This window comes from Carlito syrichta, unplaced genomic scaffold (assembly GCF_000164805.1).
Source record: "Carlito syrichta isolate Samal-C Ts95f unplaced genomic scaffold, Tarsius_syrichta-2.0.1 Scaffold301644, whole genome shotgun sequence".
NCBI lineage: Eukaryota > Metazoa > Chordata > Mammalia > Primates > Tarsiidae > Carlito > Carlito syrichta.
Window position 1 is genome coordinate 370506 of NW_007245740.1, and position 17594 is coordinate 388099.

The 17594-nt window shown below is 46.4% G+C and overlaps 1 protein-coding gene across 3 annotated transcripts in view; it reads left to right on the forward strand.

Annotated features, from left to right (window-relative positions):
• The window catches only part of MAEA (macrophage erythroblast attacher), a 48504-nt gene that overhangs the window by 11059 nt on the left and 19851 nt on the right, over positions 1-17594 (forward strand). For all 3 annotated transcript variants that reach the window (XM_021710916.1, XM_021710917.1, XM_008055057.2), the window contains exon 2: positions 16937-17119. In XM_021710916.1, coding sequence (XP_021566591.1) covers positions 16937-17119 — 183 coding nt within the window. The remainder of the gene's footprint in view (positions 1-16936; positions 17120-17594) is intronic.

Sequence of the window (17594 nt, forward strand, 5' to 3'; positions counted from 1 at the left end):
CCCAGCAGGTCGAGGCTGCGGTGGCCATGAGTGTGCCACTGCACTCCAGCCTGGACGACAATGAGACTCCGACTCAAAAAAAAGAAAGAAAGAAAGAAAGGATTATGTGTCACAACTACTAAGTAGGATTTTCCTCAGAAATGCAAGGTTGGTTCAGCATGTGAAAATCAATGTAATACACCACATTAATAGAATACAGAATAAAAACTACATGATTTTCCTAGTAGATATAGAAAAAGCACTTTACAAAATCCAATACCTGTTCATCATAAAAACACTTAAACTAGGAATAGAGGGAAACTTTCTCAACCTGATAAAGGGCATCTTTGAAAAACCCACAGCTAACATCAACATCATACATACTCTGTGGTGAAAGACTGAAAACTTTCCTTCTAAGAACAGGAAGACCAAGATGTCACTTCTCATTTATATTCCACATTGTCCTAGAGCACAGCTAGGCAAGAAAAATAAATACAGGCATTCAGATTGGAAAATAAGATATAAAACCTCTGGAGATGACATGATCTTATATGTGGAAATCCTACGTGATACACACACAAACTATTAGAACTAATAAACTAGCTTAGTGAGATTGCATATAAATACAACCAAAGCTGTATTTTTATATCTTGGAAATGAACAATCAAAAAGGAAATTAAGAAAATTTTATATATACTAACACCAAAAATAATATACTCAGGACTAAGCCTTAATTTTGTTAAGATAGCAGTACTCCCCAGATTGGTATACAGATTCAACACAATTCCTATCAAAATCCCAGCTGGCCTGGGTACAGTGGCTCAGCCTGTAATCCCAGCACTTTGGGAGGCTGAGGTGAGTGGATTGCCTGAACCCCCGGGTTTGAGACCAGCTTGGGCAACTTGGCGAGACCCCGTCTCTACAATAAAAACATCAAAAATTAACCAGGTGTGGTAGCGTGTGCCTGTAGTTCTAGCTACTTGGAAGGCTAAGGCGGAAGGATCGCCGAAGTCCAGCAGTTGGACGCTGGGGTGACCATGAGCATGTCACTGCACTGCAGCCTGAGTTAACAGAGTAAGACACCAACTAAAAAAAGAAAAAAATCCCAGCTGACCTTTTTGCAAAAATTATCAAGCTGTTTCTAAAATTCATATGGAAATGGCAAGGAGCCCAGAGTAGCCAGAACAATCTTGACAGAGTCAAGTCAGAGGACCCACATTTCCCAATTTCAAAACTCAAAATAAAGCTATTGTAATAAAGACAGTACAGTACTGGCAAAATGATAGACATATAAATCAATGGAATAGGATTGAGTGTCCAGACATAAACCCATGCATTTATGGTAAGTAATTTTTTAGCAAGGGTGCCAAGATCATAGGGAAAGAATAGTGTTTTCAACAGATGGTTCTGAGATAGCTAGGTTTTCACACACAAAGTAATGAAGTTGCACTCTGGTCTCACACAACACATACAAAAATTAGCTTAAGGTAGGTCAAAGACCTAAATGTAAGACCTAAAACTATAACGGTCTTAGAAGAAAACACAGGTGTTGATTTTCCTGACCTTGGGATTAGGCACTGGTTTCTAAGATATAACACCTAAAACACAAGAAATCAAAACAAAATTGATAAATTTGATTTGTGTGTGTGTGTGTGTGTGTGTGTGTGTGTGTGTGTGTGTGTGTGTGTCAGTCTCTGTCAGCCAAAGTGACACTGCAGTGGCATGATTATGGCTACCACAGCCTTGACCTGCTGGGCTCTGATCATCTGTCTGCCTCAGTCTTATAAGTAGCTGGGATTGCAGGTGCATGTTACCACACGTGGCTAATTTTTTAATTTAGTGTAGAGACGAGGTCTCACCATGTTGCTCAGGCTAGCCTCGACCTCCTGGGCTTAGGCAATCCTCTTGCCTCGGCTTCCCAAAGTGTTGGGATTACAGGCGTGAGCCACCGTGCCAGACCTAGATAAATTGGATTTCATTAAAATGAGAAGGTTGTGTTTCTTTCTTTTTTTCTTTTTTTGAGTTGGAGTCTCACTCTGTCGCCTAGACTGGAGTGCAGTGGCACGCTCTTGGCCACCACAGCCTCGACCTGCTGGGCTCCAGCGATCCTTCCGCCTCAGCCTTCCAAGTAGCTGGAACTACAGGCGTGCGCTACCACGCCCCATTAATTTTTTGATATATTGTAGAGATGAGGTCTCGCCAAGTTCCCCAGGCGGGTCTCGAACCCGCTGGCTCAGGCAATCCACTCACCTCAACCTCCCAAAGCACGGGATTATAGGCTGAGCCACCGAGCCTGGCTAGAAGGTTGTGTTTCAAAAGGCATTGTCAAGAAAGTGAAAATACTACTGCTGTGTGCTATTTGTGTTCCCTTGAAATCCATGTGTTAACTCTGAAATCCACAGTGTTTTGGTATTTGGAGGTGCAGCCTTTGGGAGGTGATTGGGTTCAAATGCAGTCAGGATGGTAGAGACCCCACGATGGGATTAGTGCCATTATAAGAAGATGAAGAGACTAGAGCCCTCTCTGCATGCACATACCCAAGAAAGGCCATGTGAGAACATAACCAGGAAGAGGCCCCTCACCAAGAAGCCAACTATGCTGGCACACTGATGCCAGTCTCCCAGCCTTTAGAACTTTGAGACATAGTTTGCTGTTTTAGCTACCCAGTCTGTGGTGTTTATGATAGCAGCCCAAGCTGACTAGGGCAGCTACTTACAGGGAGAAAATTTGCAAACCTGTGTATAAAGAACTCTTAAATTTCAGTCATAGAAAGGCAAAAAGCATTTTTTAAATGATTAAATTTTAGTAGACTTCTACAAAGATAAACTAATGGTAAACAAGCACATGAAAAGGTGCCTGACATCATTAATCATTAGGGAAATATAAACCGAAACCACAATGGAGTTGCTACTTCATATCCACCAGGATGACTGAAATCAAAAAGAGGGGTAGTAACAAGTGTTGGGGCGTGGGTGTGGAGAAACTGATACGCTCATACACTGCTGATGGGAATGTACAATGGTGCAGTCACCTTGGAAAACAATTGGCAGTTCTTCAAAAAGTTATACATGGAGTTAGTATGAGGGGGGACACCCCCAAAAAACAGAATTTATTTATTAAAAATCATGTATTCGCCGGCTGTGGTAGCTCATGCCTGTAATCACAGCACTTTGGGAGGTGGAGGCGAGACAGCTGCCTGAGTCCAGGGGTTTGAGAGCAGCCTGGGCAACTTGATGATACTTTGTCTCTACAATAAATCAAAAAATTAGCTGGGCGTGGTGGTGCATGCCTGTGGTTCCAGCTACTTGGAACGCTGAGTTGGAAGGATCACCTGAGTCTAGCAGGTTGAGGCTGTGGGGCTGTTTAGTGTGTCACTGTACTACAGCCTGGGCAACAGAGTGAGACTCCTACTCAAAAAAAAAAAATCATGTATTTGTACATGTTTAAACTTCAGTCACTTTCAGACTACTCTGTTTGATGCAGTATACTTACTAAGATGCTTCTTCTACTACTCAAAACACTTCTTGAACTCCAGTTTTGATGCCTTTTGGTGCTTCTGCCATTTTTTGTTTCACCTCTTCTACATTGACAAAATGTTTCCCTTTGAGGACTTTTTTCATCCAGGGGAAAGAAAAAAATTATTTGGGGGCCAGATTGGGTAAATTGGGAGGGTGGGACACAGGGGTCATGCCGTTTTTTTGATCAGAAACTGCTGAGCACTCAGTGTGGTCTGGACAGGTGCATTGTCATGGTGGAAGAACGAGTCACCTGTTTGCCTCAACTCAGACATTTCTTCTGCAAATTGTGATGCAGCCTTCTAAAAACTTCCAGATAAAACTTCAGCTGACTGTTTGATTTGGAGAAAAATATTTCAAGTATACTACAAGGGGTTTGTCCTCCGAAATATAATTTCCCTTTTTTGGGGGGGTTTCCCTGCGTATATGACCCAGCAACTTTTCTCCTAGCTATATCCCCAAGAGAAGTGAAGCTGTATGTACACACAATAGCCTCATTATTCACAGTAGCCAAAAAGTAGAAGCAGACATGTGCATTAGACCATAAAATGCTGCTGAGCCAGAGAAAGACCTGGAACATTGATATATGCTGCATCGTGGGCAGACCTGGAGGACGTGATACCAAGTGAGGAAAGCCACATGGAAAAGTCCACATACTGTATGGCTCCCATATATATGAAGTGTCCACAACAGATGGGTCCGTGGAGACAGTACTGCAGTTGGCCAATTGCTTAGGTGTAGCGGGACTGCAGTGGGTTTCTTTTTGGAGTGAAGAAAATATTCTGGAAGTGGTGGCTGCTGCATAACCTTGTCATTATACTAAAACCACCAAATTGTGCACATTAAAAAGATGAATTTTATGGCATGAGAATTATATCAATAAAACATTGGTAAAATAAAAATAGCAGCATGAGGAGATTTCTGTTATGATTCAGCTTAACAGGTGTTTAAGGAACATGCATGCACTGTGCTGGCAGGTGCAGGATGCCTGTGATGTGTGCCTCTGCACATAGGCACAGTCAGGGTTGAGGATGGGGCCGTAGAGTAGAATAGCTGAGTCAAGGTAAGGCACAGTTTTGGCAGCTCCTGTCAAGTCCCCGCACACAGTCCTTCACCCGTCAATAGTTTGGGTCCTGTTTCTGGAAGCTGCACCAGTAGGTTCTCTGCAGTATACTGTCCAGCAGCTGTGTGCCCGGATGACTGCTGAGAACTTGAGATGTTGTCACTCCAGATGTCATGTGCTACACTGAGAGCTACTACCTGGTTTATAGATATTTAGTACAAAGGGAAAAAAAGAATGTGATGTGTCTAATAATTATTTTTATACTGATTGGTTGTTCAAATGAAGGTATTTGGGATGACTTGGGTTAAATAAAATATAGTAAAGCAAATTTCCTGTGTTTCTTTTTACTTTTTTAATTAAAAATTTTTTTGAATTAGAGTCTCACTCTGTCTCCCAGGCTGGAGGATGGTAGAGTGATTATGAATCACCACATCCTCAAACCCCTGGGCTCAGGCAATCCATCCTCCTCAGCCTCCCAAGTAGCTGGGACTATAGGCATATACCACCATGACCGGCTAATTTTTTTGTGTTTTTTATAGAGTCGAGGTCTCACTCTTGCCCAGGCTGATCTTGAACTCCTAGGCTCCAGTGATCCTCCTGCTTTGGCCTCCCAAAGTGCTGGGATTATAGAAGTGAGCTACCACTCCCCGCCTCTTTACTTTTTAATATAGCTGCTAGAAAGCTTGAAATTACATATTTATGAGACTCATTAGAGTTCTGTTGGATGGCACTGCTCTGTGACTTTGGTTCTGTTTCTGAGAGATATTATAAAAAGAGAAATCTCATTCTGATGTTTCTGTCTTTCCATAGCCATCTAGACTTACAATATTTATTAATATTGTGGGCTTATAGCTGGGCACAGTGACTCGTGCCTGTAATCCAAGCACATTAGGAGCGGAGGTGAGAGGATTGCCTGAGCTCAGAGGTTCGAGACCAGCCTGGGCAACTTGATGACACTTCGTCTCCACAATAAACCAAAAAATTAGCCAGGCAAGGTGGCACTGTGGTTCCAGCTACTTGGAAGGCTGAGGCAGAGGGATCACTTGAGCCTAGCAGGTCCAGTTTGCAGTGGCTGCAAGTGTGCCACTGCACTTCAGCCAGGGTGACAGAGACTCCAACTGAAAAAAATATATATATATGTAGCTTATTCTCACCATCTTATTTTGTTTTCTATTTTCTGTGCTTCTGTCTTTGTTTTTCATTTCTTTTGGTGGGTTGATAAGGGTTTTTTGGGTTCCATTTAATTTCATCTTGTAGGCGGGGCAGGGTAGCTCATGCCTGTAATTCCAGCACTTTGGGAGACTGAAGCAGCAGGATTGCTTAAGACCAGCCTGGACAACTTAGTCTCTACAGAGAAATAAAAAAATTAGCTGGACATGGTGGCATGCACCTGTAGTCCTAGCTACTTGGGAAGCTGACGGGGAATGGTCGCCTGAGCTCAGGAGGTTGGGACTACGGCAAGCCATGAATTGTGCCGCTGCAAGCCAACCAGCCTGGGTGACAGTGTGAGACCCCAACTCACTCAAAAAAATTTTTTTTTCCTTGGCTGGCTCAATGGCTCATCCTGTAATCCCAGCGCTTTGGGAGACCAAAGTCAGTGGATTGCCTGAGTCCACGGGTTTGATACCAGCCCTGGCAAGTTAGCAAGACCTTGTCTCTACAATAAATAAAAAAATTAACCGGATGTGAGCGTGTGCCTGTACTTCCGGCTACTTAAAAGGCTGAGACGGAAGGATCGCTGGAGCCTAGCAGGTCGGTGCTGGGGTGGCCGTGAGTGTGCCACTCCAACCTGGACAACAGAGTGAGACTCCAACTCAAAAGCAAAGCAAAACAAAACATTTTTCCTCCTTGTGGTTTGGCCAGTTCACTCACAGCCACATCCTAATTGTGACAAATCAGTAATATCTCCACACATTGTCAAACATCCTGCAGAAAGTGTTATCCCAGGGGCGAGAGCTACTTGGGGTGAGCTGTCCCTGGTTAGGACGCCTCATCAGTGGAGCCCCCCTGTGTGTGCTGTGCCCTGCATGTTCATGTAACCTGCATGTTGCTGACCGCCTGTGCTGTGTCCAGCAGCTGTGGCTCATCCCTCTACTGTGGGTTGGACAGCTGTCTGGGCACTTGGTGGTTTATTTACCCAACTCTTGAACGTTTGGAGCTGCTGGGAGTACTCCTGTGAAAGTTTCTGTGAGGATATTATATGTTCATTTCTCCTGCGAGTGGATGACTGAGTCATCTGGCAGGTGTTTGTTTCTCTTTTTAAGAAACTGCTAAACTCATTTTTTCTAGAAGAATCATTAAAACCACTGCCAGCAAGAGTCCAGGTGTCCTCAGCTCCACCAGCACGTGGTAGTGTCCTGCTTAACTTGAGCTATCTTCTGGGTGCCGGGTTCTCCAGAGAAACAGAACCAGTGGGACATATGTGTGTTTGTGTCTCTGTGTGTATAATAGATTTATCATAAGGAATTGGCTTGTGTGGTTGTGGTGGCTGACAAGTCCCAGGAGCTGCAGTGAGCAAGGTAGACACATCCAGGAATGAGGAAAAGGTTCTAATGTGGAAGCTGGGAAACTGGAGACTTGAGACAAGCCAGTGCAGTGTTTAAGTCTCAAGGCCAGGAAAGACTTGTGTCCCAGCTTGAAGGCAGCCAGGCAAGAGGAATTCCCTCTTATGTAGTCTTCTGGTCCATTCAGGTCCTCAACAGGTTGGGCAAGGCCCACCACGAAGGCAGTCTTCTCAGCTCAGTCTTCCCATTCAAATGCTAGTCTATCCCAAAACACCCTCAATCATCTTGGTCAAATGTCTAGGCACCTGGACTGAGTCAAATGACACGTAAAATGAACCATCACACCTTCCATTGTGGTTTTAATTTGTGTTTCCCAATTACTAATGATGTTGGTTATCTTTGTGGATAGCCAGTCCCTCATAGACCTTTCATGCTGTTGCTGTTCAAATCTCTTCCCCATTTAAAATATGGGGTTATTTATTGTCATAGTATTGAGGTTGCAGGAGTTTGAAATATTCTAGATGAAAATCCTTTGTCCTATGAATGTTTTCCCCCATCTGTGGCTTATGTTTTCATTTTCTTTATTTTATTTTTTTGAATCAGAGTCTCACTCTCTCTCCCAGGCTAGAGTGCAGTGGCACACTCAGGACCACTGCAGCCTTCATCTGCTGGGCTCAGGCAATCCTTCCACCTCAGCCTTCCAAGTAGTTGGAACTACAGGCACACACCATCACACCCAACTAATTTTTGATTTATCGTAGAGATGAGGTCTCACCAAGTTGCCCAGGCTTGTCTCGACCCCCTGACCTCAGGTAATCCTCTCGCCTCGGCCTCCCAAAGTGCTGGGATTATAGACTTGAGCCACTGCACCCAACCTGTTTTCATTTTCTTAAATGGTTCTTTTGGAGAGCAGAAGTTTTAGTTTTCATAAGGTTTAGTTGATCAGTTTTTCTTTACAGTTAGTATATTTTGTATTTGGCTAAGAAATCTTGACCTGTCTCAAGGTTGTGAAGATTTTTTTCCTGTGTTTCCTTCTAAGAAGTTTTATAGTTTTAGCTTTTATGATTAGGTCTGTGGTCCATTGTGAGGTACGTTTAGCAGGTTATGTGACACATGAGTTGAGGTTCACCCATTCCCCATGTGGATTTCCAGTGCTGGTGCTACTGTGAGCCTGTCCTCCCCGCAGCCTGCCTTGGCCCCTGGCTGGGCCTAGATGGACTGCGTGCGTGGATCCCTTTCTGGGTTCCCTACCCTCTGGTGATAAACATCTGTTCCTACACCAGATCATACTAAGCCAGTCACTGTAACTTTGTGGCAAGTTTGAAATCAGGTGACATTGCCTATGTTTTATCAAAGTCATTAGGAATTTTTTTATGTTAAAAACATTTTCACTGAGCTCAGTGGCTCATGCCTATAATCTCAGCACTTTGGGAGGCCAAGGGGAGTGGGTTGCTTGAGCCTAGGAGTTCTAGACCAACCTAGGCAACATAGCAAGACCTCATCTCTACAAAAAAATTTATGAATTTAGCTGGACATGGTGTCATGTGCTTTTAGTCTTAGCTACTTGGAAGGCTGAGACAGAAGGATCACTTGAGCCTAGGAGTTCGAGGCTGTGTTAAGCTGTGATCATGTCCCTGCACTCCACCCTGGGTAACAGAGTGAGACTCCAACTCAAAAAAGATAAAATCAATAAATAATAAACATAAAAGGTACAGAAAAATGTGATAGCCGGGCATGGTGGCACATGCCTGTAGTTCCAGCTACTTGGAAGGCTGAGGTGAAAGGATCGCTTGAGCCCAGCAGGTCGAGACTGCAGTGGCTGTGAGCATGCTACTGTACTCCAGCCTGGGTGACAGAGTGAAACTCCAACTCAAAAAAAAATGTGATATCATAATCTTGTGGGATCAGTGTCATATATGTGGTCTGTCATTGACCAAAACGTAGTTATGCGGCATGTGCTTGTACATTTTCTTTATCCACTCATCTGTCCATGGACATTTAGGTGTTTCTACCTCCTGACTGTTGTGCTGCAGTGAACGTGTTTGGCAAACTTCCCTTTAAGAACCTGCTTAATTCTTGCGGATACATACCCAGAAGTGGTATGACTGGTCATGTGATAATTCTGTTTAACTTTCTGAGGAATGTCCATAGTGTAGCAGCTGCACCATTTACGTTCCCACCAGAACTGTATGAGCGTTCCATGTCTACATCCTCGCCATCCCTTATCTGTTGTTTTTCAAGCATGAAAAGACATCATGTTTTGGTTTCAACTTGTATTTCCCTGACTGGTAATGTGGAGCATCTTTTCATGGGCTTCTTGGCTATTTGTATACTTCCTAGATGAAATTCTATTCAGATCCTTTGCCTGTTTTTAAAATGGAATTATTTCTCTTTGTTGCTGAATTGTAGAAGCTTTTTAAATATATTCTGGATATTCACCCATTGTCCAAGTACATCATTTGCAAATATTTTCTCCTATTATGTAGGTTTCCATTTCATTCTTGGCTGTGATTTCCTACTCTGCAGAAGTTTAGAAGTTTGATGTAGTCCTGCTTGTCTATTTGGGGTTTTTTTTAGTGTGGGGGTTTCACTCTGTTACCCAGATTGGAGTGCTGTGGCACAATCTCAGCTCACCGCAGCTTTGACCTCCTGAGCTCAAGCAATTCTTCCACCTCTGCCTCCCAAGTCAGTGTCTCACTATGTTGCCTACTCTAGTCTCAAACTCCTGGGCTCAAGTGACCTTTTGGCCTTGGTCCCCCTAAATTCTGGGATTACAGACATGAGCCACTGTGACTGGCCCTGCTTGTCTATTTTTGTTGCCTGTGCCATCAGGAATATATTTTTACTATTTTGCCTCTTTTTTTTTGAGTTGGAGTCTCACTCTGTCGCCCATGCTGGAGTGCAGTGGTACACTCACGGCCACCCCAGCGTCCACCTGCTGGGCTCTGGCAATCCTTTCGCCTCAGCCTTCCAAGTAGCCAGAATGACAGGCGCTCGCTACCACGCCTGGCTAATTTTTGATTTATTTATTTATTTATTTTTATTTTTATTTTTTTGCATTGAAGTCCCACCCTGTCGCCCAGACTGGAGTGCAGTGGCACGCTCCCAGCCACCGCAACCTTGACCTACTGGGTTTTGGCGATCCTTCTGCTTCAGCCTTCCAAGTAGCTGGAACTACAGGCATGTGCTACCACGCCAGGCTAATTTTTTGATATATTGTGGAGATGAGGTCTCACCAAGTTGCCCAGGCTGGTCTCGAACCCGCAGGCTCAGGCAATCCACTCACCTTGGCCTCCCAAAGCGCGGGATTACAGGCTGAGCCACCGAGCCTGGCCATTTTTGATTTATTGTAGAGACGTGGGCTCGCTAAGTTCCCTGGGCTGGTCTCGAACCTATGGGCTCAGGAAATCCACTCGCCTCGGCCTCCCAAAGTGCTGGGATGACAGGCTGAGCCACCAAGCCCGCCCTATTTTTATTTTTCCTCTTTTAAATATAATTCTTCCAGCCAGGCTCAGTGGCTCAGCCTGTAGTCCCGCGCCTTTGGGAGGCTGAGGTGAGTGGATTGCCTGAGCCCGTGGGTTCGAGACCCGCCTGGGCAACTTGGTGAGACCTCATCTCTACAATAAATCAAAAAATTAGCTGGGCGTGGTAGCGCGCACCTGTAGTTCCAGCTGCTTGGAAGACTGAGGCGGAAGGATCACCGGAGCCCAGCAGGTCGAGGCTGTGGTGGCCGGGAGCATGGCACTGCACTCCAACCTGGGTGACAGAGTGAGACTCCAACTCAGTAAATAAATAAATAAATAAATAAGTTAATATAATTCTTCCGCCAGGAGTGGTGGTTCACGTCTGTAATCCCAACACCCCAGGAGACTGAGACGAGAGAGGATTGCCTCAGCTCAGGGGTTTGAGACCAGCTTGGGCAACTTGATGAGACCTCATCTCTACAGTAAATCAAACAATTAACCGGGAGTGTTAGCATGTGCCTGTAGTTCAGCTACCTGGAAGACTGAGGCGAAAGGATTGCCTGTGCCCAGCAGGTCAAGACTGCGGTGACTGTGAGTGTGCCACTGCACTCCAGCCTGGGTGACAGAGTGAGACTTCAACACAATAATAATAATAATAATTCTTCCTTAAGGTTCTTAGCTTTGTAGCCATGTTACACATGTTCATTTAAGTTAACTATATCTTTCATTGGTTTCTTTTTTGGTGTCTTACGTTGTCTTCCCTTGTGGATTTATTATTTTTGATCACTGAGCACTATCTGAATAATTTTCCTCCTAGAAAGGGTTTGTATGTGCTAATCTTTCAGCCCTTGCATATCTGAAAGTATCTTCAGTTTGTCCTTTTTCTCCAGTGGTGATTTGGCTTAGATTAGAATCTAAAGCATTTCTGAAATTCCATTCATTCTTTTATCAGCTGCCCTTTTGGAAGGAGCCTGTGAAGGAGCTGTTGCTAAACAAACAGCCCAGACAATGCAGGGAGCCCTGAGGAGGAGCTTCTAAATCAGGAGAGTCACATGCACAGACCCACGGGAAGAACTGGAGGAGCTGGGGTCACTCCCCAGGGAGGAGCAGATGCAGGAGGAAGCTGGTGCCGCCATGGGGTGTGGCAAATGCACGCGTGATGCAAGTTCTAGGTGCTCTGCGGGAGTGGCAAGGGCTGCTGTGCATGTCCCCTGGACTCAGTTGGAAGCCCCTGAGTTCCAGGCTACCAGCCAGTGCAGGAGGAGGAGGGAGACTGGAGGAGCCTGCACAGAGGTGTGAACGTGAGGCCTGCTGGATGGGCCCTGAGGAGCATGTGGCTGGGCATGACCCTGAGAGCCATAGACAGGGAAGAGCAGCCACAGGAACTTGAGGCCGGGGCCATGTAGAGGGTCAGGGTCAGGAGTGGCAGCCGTGCTGCCCAGTGGAGTCAGGGTCTGGCACAGGTCAAGGATGTTCAGAAGTTGGCCGTGCAAGTTTGGAACCCTTAGCAGTGGTTGACAGGTCTGTGACAATTTAGGGCACCGGATGAAGCCATCTTCTGTACCATGGGGGTGCCAACCACATCTGCGGGAGCAGAGTGGCCCATGATTCTGGTGGTACTTTGTGGTTGTTAACTATACCCACAAGTGCATGGGATCCTGGGTTTCTTTCACCTAGAGAGAGTTGGGCTTGACTTATTAGCCTTACAGTAGGAATTGTTGGAACTGGATACCGCAGGTACCTGGGGGTGAATATCCTAGCATTGCCTGTTTCCTTTTTGGATGAAAGTTAAAAAGGGATGCCCCAAGCTTGCGGATCAGGCTAGTTCCGTGGGTTGAGCTCCTTCATTGAAAATCAGACTGCTCAGGTGTGACCCTCCTGCATGCACAGTGCTGCTGCCCGAGCAGGTCCGTTAGTTACCCAGGAGCCAGTATGTTCCTCACAAGGAAGCTGCGGCTGTTGCCAGCTTGGGTTAGTTTGTTCAGTATATGGGACAAACGTCTAGGGTGGGAGCTCCAGCATTTCAGTGACTCTTGAGGGTGTGCATGCCTCACCAGGTACATGCTTGGATTGAACAGTGTGTGCAGTCTTGTAGTACTGCAGATATCTTTTTCCTATTTTGTTTGCTTTGAATATATCTATTGAAATGTAATTTTTTTTTTTTTTGAGTTGGAATCTCACCCCATCACCCAGGCTAGAATGCAGTGGCACACTCACGGCCACCCCAGTATCTACCCGCTGGGCTCCAGTGATCCTTCTGCCTCAGCCCTCCAAGTAGCCAGAACTATAGGCATGTGCTACCTCGCCTGGCTAATTTTTTTAATTTATTGTAGAGCTGTGGTGTCACAAAGTTGCCCGGGCTGGTCTCGAACCCATGGACTCAGGCAGTCCCCTCACCTTGGCCTCCCAAAGTGCTGAAATTATAGTCTTGAGCCACCATACCCGGCTGAAATGTAATTTTAATGTCTGAATCTGGCAATAAAACTTCAAAGCTTTTGTTTTTTGTCTATCTTGGAATTTGTTTCAGTTTTTAGGTAGTTACTTTTATTGTGCTTAGTGAAAGTGTCAGTACAGGTCAGGTGGGAAGCACTGTTGCTATCCTTCCCTGGATGACTGGCACAGCCTGGTTTGAACTCTGGGGGGCCTGGTGGGCTCCCGAAGCATGGGGCACTATGGTGGCAGGGAGACAGCCGCATGTGGAGCCAGCCTTCCTGATGTTTCCATATCCATGTGGTCTTGTGTTCTGGCCTTATCTGCCAGCATGGAGTACCTGCGGCACCTGGTGGCGTTTGCTGGGTGCTGAGTGTTGGACATCTTTGGCACCAAGACTGTTAGAACAGAGCTGGCAGCTCAGCCCTGGGGACCCTGGAACTGGTGCTTTCACTCTTTAAAGCTGTGGAAGTAACAGCTGCACTGGAGTCAGAACATGTTCAGGACACTAAGAGGCATGCCACACAGCTGTGAAGGGATGCAGACTTTTAGCCTCTGCTGCTTCCTGGGAGCGGCGGGGGGGGGGGGGGGCGCAGGTATACACACATGGAGGGGTATGTGCCCTGGCTAGTTGGCTCGGTTTTAAACTATTTGTTTTGAAATAATGTGTGACTTACACAGAAGAGCTGTGAAGACACTGTGGAGAGTTCCTGTCTACCCCTCACTCAGCCTCCCCTTGTGGTCACATCCTACTTGTCTGGGTACACTCTGGGCAGGATTCTTTTCCCTTGAATTTGGAGCACAAGAGCTCATTCCTGCAACACATAGGCCGCTGGAGCCCGCCTTGAGTTTGGGTCATGTACGTATAGCTCCTGCAGCCTTATGAAGTCAAGAAAGGCCTGGGTCCCCAGCCCATCACGAGTGCAGCTTGGATGTCCAGGGAGGTCTCTACTGGCGACAGTTTGGAGATGTGCTGGTGTCACAGGCGCCGGATCCAGGTGAGGGTGGCAGTGCCATCTCGTCTAATCACAAAGACTTTCCTATCCTGATTGTGTTGGGCCTGGTGTGGTCAGAGCCAAGACTAAGTGCCCTTGGCACCCTCCAGAAATTGTACCTTATGGCAGGCCACTCCCAGACAGAATCGCGAGTGGGAGAGTTAACGCTGGAACGGTACTGGGGATGGTGGGCAGGGCCTTGGGGAGGCCTCTGGAGCCTTACCCTGGGGGTCTCGTCGCATCATCCTTTGGCTCCTTTTATTCATTCATCAGATATTTATTTACTTATTTGAGTTGGAGTCTCACTCTGTCACCCAGGCTGGAGTGCAGTGGCACGCTTCTGGCCACCGCAGCCTCAGCCTGCTGGGCTCCTGCGATCCTCCTACCTCAGCCTTCCAAGTAGCCGGAACTACAGGCGCACACTACTGCGTCTGGCTGATTTTTATGATTTATTGTAGAGATGAGGTCTCGCCAAGTTGCCCTGGCTGATCTTGAACCCGTGGGCTCAGGCAGTCCTCTCGCCTCGGCCTCCCAAAGTGCTGGGATTACAGGCTGAGCCACCGAGCCCGGCCCATCAGATATTAAGAGCCAAGGTGCTGTCCATTGTGATGTCTTCGTTCACTGGATGTAGAAAGGGAGAAAAAAGTAAGCTCTTTTTTTTGTTTTTTTAAATAAGAAGTGCTAAATCCTTGGGAGAAGACCCCTTGAAGGCAGGCAGGTGGTATGGGGTAATAGAAGCTCCCGCAGGCCACTCTGGCCGGCTGCACAGCCCCAGATATGCTGGCTGCATCTGAAACATGCTCCTGCCTGTTCTGTGGTGTGGAACCTCAGAGACGGTACCTAGCACTCCCTACGTGGCCAAGCCCTGTGCCGACTGCAGCCCACAGCACCTCACTCCATCAGGCCTGTCTCCCATTTCCTTTTGTCAGTTTCTTACATATGCTGTGGTTTGATAGCTTTCCAACCCTCCTCTTCAACATCATAAGACTCATTTGTTCACTAGAAAGTATGAGTCACTTCTTGGTAGCGGGCGATCATGTTAGCTGCCATTTGCTGAGGCCTCCCTGTGGCAGATGGGAACACACTGTCACTGCCACTCTGGGTGGGTCCAGGTGGGCCCCAGGGACCTCTTGGTGGAGGGCATCCTGGGAAGAGGGTGGCTGGGGAGTGGCTCCCAGAGATGAGCATCAAACTGACCTTGCCATCAGCTTTGTGTCTTGCCCAGCTCTAGGCCAGGTCCAGGCCACTGACCTTGCCATCAGCTTTGTGTCTTGCCCAGCTCTAGGCCAGGTCCAGGCCTTCCTCCCTGCGGCCCTGCCTTCCTCATGTGGCCTCACTGCTAAGCACTGTGGCAGGCGCAAGATCAGTGGCTGGCATGGTGGGTGCCTACCCAGTGCCCTGAATCTGATCTCCAGTGCTGGGCATGGCTGAAGATGAAGTGCTTGTTGGGTGCAATGATGATGGCAGAGTCGGATCACATCACTCAGCAGTAGTATTGTGGCCAGACTTTGTGGGCATATCTACCCTTGGCACTGTCCTTGGGAGGACCAGTGCTGGGGCATGGCCTGGCCATGTGGTGTTTAAAATGTGGAGAACAGGAGGTGGGCAGAGAATGTGTCAGCAGTGGTTCTCTCTAGAGGGACGAAAAAACACCAGTGACTTTATGATTTTTCTTGGTTCCCTGTGTGGTTCCTAAGTGTGATGGATGTTCACACCCATGTGAGCCATGCCTTCCTCTGACCTTGTTAGCATGTTGCCCCTCTGATTTGGAAAAATAAGAATTCTTCTTGATATATTTCTTACTTTCTTCATTTTCTATAGGGAGCTGGTTATTATTATAAGCAGGGTATAGTAAACAGTTGTGAAGGAGTGCATTGACTACACTCGTGATCTCATTTGCCTGCGGCTTCACTTTAACCTTACTTCGTGTGAAGTGCCATGTTCTGTACATCCTTAACCCCCTGCACTGACTTCACGTGTGTCTGCAGACAACCTTGGCTGACCGCTGGCCAGTCTTGTGCTTTGCTATTGGATAGAGTCACGCCTCCATTACAGCTCTCCAATTTTGCTCATTTCCTTACCTGTTCATTATTCTAGATGAACTTTGAGATTGCTTTATCAATATACACTTAAATTTTTTTGGCAAAAATTGGGATTGTACCACATATATAGATTGGGACAATGTGATCTTTGTATTAGTTTTCTCATCCAGGGACAAGGACTGTCCTACCACACACCCCCAGGGCTTTTGTAGGTCTTGGTCAAGTTTTAGAGTAGAGATATGTATGTATATGTATATATATGTGGGGGTGCCAAAAATGTATACACATTTAAAGAGATGTTTCCTATGTGTTACTTTGTGAAGTTGAATTAAATTACGGTAGCAATGTGTAGTATGACAGTTGCTCAACTGTGCTTCTGCTATTTTCTTTAACTGTCCTGCCTGTCACATGGTGATGCTGGCATTCATTTGATTAACGCCATCTTTTGAGTGAACGTCATACTTAGAATGTGTATACATTTTTTTCGGCACCCCTGTATATATATTTTTTTCTTTTTTTGAGTCAGAATCTCACTCAGTCACCAAGGCTGGAGTGCAGTGACACAGCTCACCATGGCCTTGACTTCCTGGGCTCAGGCAAGCCTCTCACTTTAGCCTCCTAAGTAGTTGGAACTACAGGTATGCACCACCATACCCAGCTTTTTTTTTTTTTTTTTTTTTTTTGTAGAGACAAGGTCTTACTGTGTTAACCAGGCTGGTGTCAAACTCCTCAGCTTAAGCAGTCTTTCTGCCTTGGCCTCCCAAAAGGCTGGGACTGTAGACATGAGGCACCACGCCCAGCCTAGAGTAGACATATTTTGAGAGAACAAAAGGCCATGACTTTTGCCTCTAAAAGTGCCATACAGGAGACCCAGTATGTCCTGAATGTTGGGATGGTGATGCACATAAACCAATTGAGTGACTTCTTAACCATCTCTTCTCTAGGTGCCCTATGAGACGCTGAATAAACGCTTTCGAGCTGCTCAGAAAAACATTGACCGGGAGACGAGCCACGTCACCATGGTGGTGGCAGAGCTGGAGAAGACCTTGAGCAGTTGCCCTGCGGTGGACTCTGTGGTCAGTCTCCTGGATGGCGTGGTGGAGAAACTCAGTGTCCTCAAGAGGAAGGTGGGTTCTATTTCTGGGTTTATCTTCCTCAGCCAGAAAGGACAGGTTCTCAGTGTGTCTTAAAATGAGCTGTCTCCTGTAGGAGCTATGACATGCCTGGCCAGGAGACCTTAAGACAGAGAAGAGAGCTGTTATGGCAGGAATGTGGGAGGTGCACTGTTGGGGCCCCCTTCCCTGCTGGCCACATCTGGGTCCACTGCTGGGCTGAGCAGGCCCACTTTCTGTTCGGGTGGGAACTGTGTTGTCTTGGCTCTGGGGGTGTCCCAAGCCTAGGCAGTAGAGAGGCCAGGATGTGTAGCAGGTCAACTTAGAATTGCTATAATTTCACCTTAAAATAGCCTGTGACGTTTCTTGTCACTGACACTGGTGGTCTAGGATGTTAGTACTAATCTGCCCAATGAAAGCAACCCAAAAAGTGGGATAAGATTTTTTTTTTTTTGAGTTGGAGTCTCACTCTGTCGCCCAGACTGGAATG